This window comes from Nematolebias whitei, chromosome 1 (assembly GCF_014905685.2).
Source record: "Nematolebias whitei isolate Nwh7 chromosome 1, NemWhi1, whole genome shotgun sequence".
In the NCBI taxonomy this organism is placed as follows: Eukaryota; Metazoa; Chordata; class Actinopteri; order Cyprinodontiformes; family Rivulidae; genus Nematolebias; species Nematolebias whitei.
The window spans coordinates 38664460-38671636 of NC_056498.1; the positions used below are offsets into that span (position 1 = coordinate 38664460).

Sequence of the window (7177 nt, forward strand, 5' to 3'; positions counted from 1 at the left end):
ATACAAAGGGGGCGGAGCTTAAAACTTGTACTGGAATCAGCCAACAGGGAAACAAGTCCTGTTCTGGTTTCAGCTTCCTGATTCTGAACCGAGATCTACCTGAATTCCCAATTTATGATTAAATTAGATTAGATTCAACAAGACATAACTGTGTCCTTTAGCATACATCAGGGTCACTATAGCGCCCTACGCACCCCAGCTTCCCCCAGCCTTGGATGCTGTTGTTTTATCTCATCACAATACACCAGTTTACAAACTATCTTAGTTTGATTGAGTTCAATTTCCACATTCTAGCTGATAATTTAAGTGTTTTCTGATGAAACAAAATGAACTGAACATAAAGTTATCTCAGTATTTAAAAGTGAGTTTTGTTCATTAAATGCAGCCGTGGTCAACAACATGTCTCTTGTTTCACTGTAAGAGGCTCATTTAAAGAGGGTTTGCTCGTGGTGAAACTGCTTATAGTTGCAGTTTGGTACAAAAAAAAGCTCATTAATCAACACCAGGAGTCACCTGTGCCCCTAAATCTGAAATAAAACAGTCCAAGTGCAACAAACTAAAAAAAACAGAGCACTAAGAGCCACCAAAGCCAAGAGTTAAAGACCCATGTGCTTAAGTTTCTTAAAAATGTCAACTGGATATATACCTCGCCATGATGGCTCCCTACATCAACAAACCACTTGTCTGGTGTTGCCTTTTGTTCCTGGGACAAATATCTGAGCCGTTTCACCTCCGCTCTGCTGGTGGTTTGCTTTCTTCTTGATTCGGGCGTCCAGGTCTCTGTGCACGGAGGCTTCGGTCCGGAGCAGCGCAGAGACGTTAAAACGCTCCGACAGCTGAGTCGGTGCAGCTACGAGTGGAGAAATGATGCCTCTGTAGAAGAAGAAGTGCTCTCCAGTGGGCCGTTTTCGACTTTGTCTTCCCAATTTATTGTGATCCAGACTGTAGGGAATCCTAACGGATGCCACGAAAGAATCGATGATAAGAGAACCTGTTGGTTTCATTGATTTAAACGGATCTAGTTGGTAAAAAACTGAAACACAGGAGGGTCTGCTGCCGAGTCGCCACAGCATGACGGCCCAAATTTCACTCATAACTTTGGAATAATCTAAGAAATAAAACCGTTTAGTGCAAGAACTAAAACTGCTGCCAGTTTCTCATTATGATCGCCATGGTAACCACACACCTGTCGCTTACTCCCTTCACTGCAAACTTAACAGAGGTGGGCAGAAAACACCTGAAAAGTAAGCCTCGTATGAAAAGTCGCTGTGCAAAAACTACAAATTGTTTTTTTATTTTGTTTTTTTGTCTGAGGCGGCGCAGACGGACAGATCCTGGTGAGTGGAGGAAGCAAATTTAATCCAAGACCTGGCGCAATGGCAGAGCCAGGGGGTGGCCAATGGTGGCCTTGGCCATCCTCAGTTAATCTTCCACCACCCCAAGACCACCCAAATCCTTTGAAACTATACTTTTAAACAATACAAATAGTAGAAAGCATAGTTTTCTCAAATGATGGAGGTTCACAACGACTGCTTCACTGAAGGTTCTTAATGACGTTGTTGAAGCACTGGATGCTAAGGATTATTGTGCTGCACTTTTCTTAGACCTGTCTAAAGCTTTTGACACTGTGGATCATAACATCTTGTGTCATAAACTCTCAGAAATCGGTTTCTCAGAACACACCATTGGTTGGTTCTCTAACTATCTCTCAGACCGGAGGCAATGTGTTCAACATAATGGTACTTCCTCCAGTTATTTAACAAACAATGGTGTACCACAAGGCTCAGTCTTAGGACACACCCTCTTTACAATTTACATACATAATGTAGGTCTTAACATCCCTGATGCATCCATACATTTCTACACTGATGACACAGTTGTTTATTGTCGAGCTAAAACAGTTGATGAGGCTTTCCAGCTTTTGAATTCTGCATTCAACATCATCCAGACTGATTTGTTCCACCTCAAACTTGTCCTAAATGCCGACAAAACCAAAGGGATGCTTTTTTCAAATAGGAAGTTGGTCCCAGCAGTTCTTCCTGATTTCATCCTCAAATGGTGTCCCCCATTGAGTTTGTTGATCCCTATAAATATTTGGGTATCTTGGTCGACTCGCATCTCTCTTTTAAGCTCCATGTGGAAAACTTGGTAAAGAAACTGAAAGTTAAACTGGTTTCTTTTTCAGAAACAAATCCTGTCTAACCCTGAATGCTAGAAAACACCTTGTATCTGTGACTTTCCTTCCCTCCAGTGATTACGGTGACATTATTTACATGAATGCTCCTACAAGAACCCTGCAGATGTTGGATGCTGTCTATCATGGTGCACGAAGATTCATAACTGGCTGTGATTATCGTACCCACCACTGCACCCTGTATTCACTGGTTAACTGGACATCATTAACTTCACGCAGACTCTCTCACTGGTACATTTTCATCTTTAAATCACTTCTTGGTCTGCTGCCTTCATACATCTCCTCCTACATGTCTCTGCGTGAGTGCAGCTACAGCGTGCGCTCTCAGGACTTTATTACCTGCAGTGTTCCCTCAGTGAGAACTGAACTAGACAAAAGGACCTTCTCCTACTCCGCTCCTGTTTCCTGGAATATCTTACAAAAAGATCTGAAGCTCTCGACCTTGACCTCTCTAAGTGTCTTTAAGAATCTGTTGGACTCCTGGCAGGGACCAATGCTGACATGTTCCTGTTTTTAGTTTTATACATTCACCTTAGAATCTAGATGTTTTTTGTTACTTTTTTTGGCCATCTTATTTGTTTAAAAATAAAATAAAATCTGTATGCCTTTTTATAACTGTCTATTGTTGTTGCTGTTGTAAATGAGTCCTCGGGGTTCAGTGGGATTTACCTGTCTAAATAAAGGTTGAATGAATGGTTAGTTTACATATATACTGTATATTTATATATATGGCGGTGGCCATTTTGAATTTTGACTTTTCCTCTTTTCTATAAGCCTGGAGGTAGCTACACATTAAAGTGGACTTCATCACCTCCCTATTTGTTCAGGTTATCATGTTCATAACAAACGGACAGATGGAGGGGACTTCCCCTCTTTGCTTTGCAGAAAGTTTGTTTGCAAAAAGATTTTAAAAATATCCCACAACTTAAAAGGTAGCTTGAACATTCTGTGGATGAATGTGTATAAAACTATCAACTTCAACTGTGATTGTGTTGAAGCTGTGAAAGATATAAAAATGTGAGTTCAGACATAAAACGTCCGTATTTCTGTGACCCGTTTAAACTTTGAATGATGGTTCAGCTGTGAAGGATGTCTGAAGTACGGAGCTCCAAACAGGGTTAGGTTTTCTCATCCATCCCATTGAAGTGTATGTAGAAATATCTCAGTTTTGTTTTGTTTTTGCACATTTTCCTTGTCAAACGTAGCACTGCCAAGAGAAACGGCACCTTTTTCCCCATTGAGCCGCATGATTTTTTTAAGTTGTAAGCAAAAATATGGCGACTAACACCAAACAGAATAGTAGCAAAGGTGCTTCGATGCACAGGCACCTGAAACTGCCCCCCGCTGCCCTAGGGTTAAAGAATCTGAACAGAATCAGAATTATTGCACAGTTCACAAAATAACTTTCTGTACAGCCGTCCTAAAGATGGACGGAGGTGTGCAGGGGCTGCAGCTTCTAAGAAGCGCTGCTCTTATTGCTTAGATAGAAAAAGGGAAGACGCATAAGGAGAGAGAGGTATAAAAAAATAAGATCTCTCACTCCGTGTTCTTAACAGGGCACGGTTTAAGGAATCAAAAACATCTAACACAGCAAGCAACATAGACACAATACATGCATGGACGACAAGATGGTGAGATTTGTCCATGAGCACTTCCAGATAGTTTCCATAGTCCTGATAAGATGTTGGTGTCTCTCAGCTGGTATGAGTATCCACGACCCATGACATGATTAAAATGACCCATGAGCCCTGGGTTTTAACACTGAGACCTTGTGGGTCATTTGGACCCAAGGGCAGCCATCTTGGATGGATAAATCGTGATCATGGCCAGTCCACGAAGGCAAAGTGAGAATGTGCCTCCTTTTTCTCTTCAGATCTTCATCCACATGCTGCCGCCGTACCTGGGCATGCTGCGGCCTAAGGTGGAAACCCCGCTGTCCCTGGAGGTCATGCCCCGCCGAGAGAAAAAGATCATCACCATCAGCAAAGTGGCAGACGAGTACTTCATCCGAAAACCCGACTTGTCCATCTTGTTCCCGAAGCCCAACAGGTGAGGAAAGGTCCAGCTCCAGAGATGGACATGATGGGTTTGAGTTGTTCCTGGAGGGGGGGTTGAGGTAAACTGTAAACAAGTGCATGTAAAGATTCAACAGGGGTGAGCAATATTTTTTCCCAGAGGGCCAAATCAAGATATTTTGGAATTGTCGTGGTTAAGTCGCACATATTCGACGTGGGAATATCAGGGGTTCAGGGTTCAAATCCCGGTGCCAACCTCCGAGCAACCTTGGTTACACTTTGAGCGAGATGAGTCCATGCCAGCTCGGACATCGCTCAGGTTATCAAGTTCTGCGTCAGGTGTTGAGGAACACGATGAGAAACGGACTCCACAAGTGCAGAGAACTTACTGTGACACAAGGGCATGAGAAGGAGCTGGGAACTATGGAAACTGTGATGCACATCTCTCCTAGATGTTTAATGTTCACTCTTTATACTACATGTCGTCTTAAACGAGACGAACTGACGGAAAGTCAACTTGACGTCTCGACACCAGGCGGTGTTTTTGTCCACGTGAGTCTTTAATGTAGTCCCGAGTTTTCAAGAATCTAAAAATCAACCTTCGAGCCAGTTTGTTGGGATGTTCTGACAGAACCAGCATGGAAGAACACATTTCATGAGTACTTTCTAACTTTTGGATTAAATGGTTCAAACCATCGACGATTATTATTTTTTACTTTTTAATATTTTTGCACTTAAAGAAAAATCACGAGTATTTTTCACAGGTAAAAGTAAAAAAAAACGTGACCACGTGGCACCAAGTGAAAATGTTCCATAATCACGTGATTCACATGTCAACGTGATGTTTTTAAATATAAAAACGTGACTTTTCTACATGTGGAAGTCTTTTCTTTGTAACTTACATAAGAAATGTACAAAAAATGTTCTTTTCAATTTAATTGACGAATTTTATTTTATTTATTTTACATGTGAAGGTCATTCTTTTTCTAAATTCAAGTCAATAAAAAAACTTGAACATGTATTTTTTTTGTATTTTCACATGTGAAAAAGGGATTCTATCACATACATTTAAACTTTTGTTCCAAATTTACATGCACATATACCTGAATTTACATAAACATATTTTGCGTTTTTTAAATTAATTTAATTCATGTTAAGATCAAAAGATTTATTACAAATACATGAACTTTTTTTTGTTTGTTTTTGTGCATTTACTAATGTGAAGTTTGTGGTTTTGTACCAGATTTACATGCGAAACGTTCAACGCTTTTTCACACATGAAAGCTTTTTTTTCCACATGTGACTTTGGCATGTTTTTGTTCCAAACTGAAATTAAAAATTGGGTTTCACATGAAAACAATTTAAAATTTTCACATGAGGAAAACCTGATTTTTCCAGTTGTCACCTCAACGTCATTTATTTAACCTCACATAGGAAATGTGTCGAACTTTTTTCACATGTCCCGAGTGGAAACCATGTTTACATGTGATTTCCATGCGAGCTTCATGTTTTTTCCATCTTAGTTGTGCCGACATGGAAGGCTCTTGTTGTGTCTGTGTTTTAAACTTTAAATTCTAACTCCTGTTCTGGTTGATGGTTTCCATCAGAGGAATATATTTTGGAGAAAAGATGAAACGTTTCAACGAAGAAGAACCCGTCCAGATGTGTCCGCCTGGATTACTGAGCAGCATCAGGATGTTTCCATCAGAGGTTTTCTGAAGCGCTGCTCCTGAAGCCGTTGAGTAACGAGCTGGGTTCGGGCCGGTGTTGGTGCTCCGAGGGGTAGTTTGCTCTCCTACAGAACAATGTGACCTTGCACCATGGAGGCATCCTAACGCTCCAAAGTTGTCCTCCTGCCGTGCAGCTGTCCCCTCAGAGTTCCCCCGAGAAATAAAACATGTCTGACGGGAAAGAGTCGCCGCTGAAATAATAATGACCCGCACAAATTGACTCTGACACGTTTGAGTGGGACGCTGCGTGAGAGCGTGTGTGTCAGAACACTCTGATGAGGCAGCATCATCTTCCAGCAGCTCGTTTATACTCGCTCACGTGCACCTTCTTAATTGGTTTAGTGCGAGTCTTGGCACCGGACGTGACCGGTTTGAGTTCAGATTAATTGCCTGAACAGTCGTTTAGCCCTCGCCGATGGAGCTTTGAGTCGTAGAAGAGGGGGCTGAGAGGTTCTGAAGAGAAACTCGGTCTCCCCCTCCATCGTTTCCCGTCTTTTCCTGCCATTCTGTTTCCGTTTACCTGCCGGGGCTTCACCTGTTCACCTGCCGAGCTCAAGCTCACAGCTGTGGCAGCAGATCTGCTTCATAAACTCCTGACTTCGTGCACAGAATATCAAACAGCTGTTTGCTCTGAGCTGCCTGCAGCACGAAGCCACGGAGCAACACCACCCCCTGGTGGTCACACTCACACACCGCAGCTCGATTCAACCAGACACTTTCTAAAATCTTATCACTACTTTTTATGTCTTTCCAAACACTTTCCATCTGTATATATTGGCTGGATTCATCATCAGTTTGGACAGGATAATGTATTTTAAAAATCTGACTGATGTAGAAAAATATACAGCTGAGTGTAGCTTGAACTTTGAGGCCTTACAGAACGAAAACTCTTTGGCTTTTAGGAAGGCTGCAGTCGTTTGTATCACAATAAATAAATAGATAAAAGTTTGTTAGATTTTCTGAACATGTTCATGTCTCAGAATCTACTGGATGAAGAAGAATTTTTATTATTATTTCTTGGCTGGTGGCCCATTTTTCTATCTTATACTACATTGTGAGGACCAGCTGCTCCTTATGGGGCCCAAAGCCCAGTCCCCATAAGAAGAAGTGTCGTTGGTGGGTTAGGGGTTAGGTTTAGGACTAAGCTGTGAAATGAGGATGGGTTAGGTTTAGTGTTAAGTATGTGCTATTAATGGTTAGGTTTAGGATAAGGGTCAAAGTTAGGCTATAGAAATGAA

General features: G+C 41.7%; 1 protein-coding gene across 1 annotated transcript in view; it reads left to right on the top strand.

Annotated features, from left to right (window-relative positions):
* The window catches only part of chrnb1 (cholinergic receptor, nicotinic, beta 1 (muscle)), a gene marked incomplete in the record, with an annotated part of 50571 nt that overhangs the window by 22540 nt on the left and 20854 nt on the right, over positions 1-7177 (top strand). The window contains 1 exon segment of the mRNA XM_037684288.1: positions 4068-4243. Coding sequence (XP_037540216.1) covers positions 4068-4243 — 176 coding nt within the window.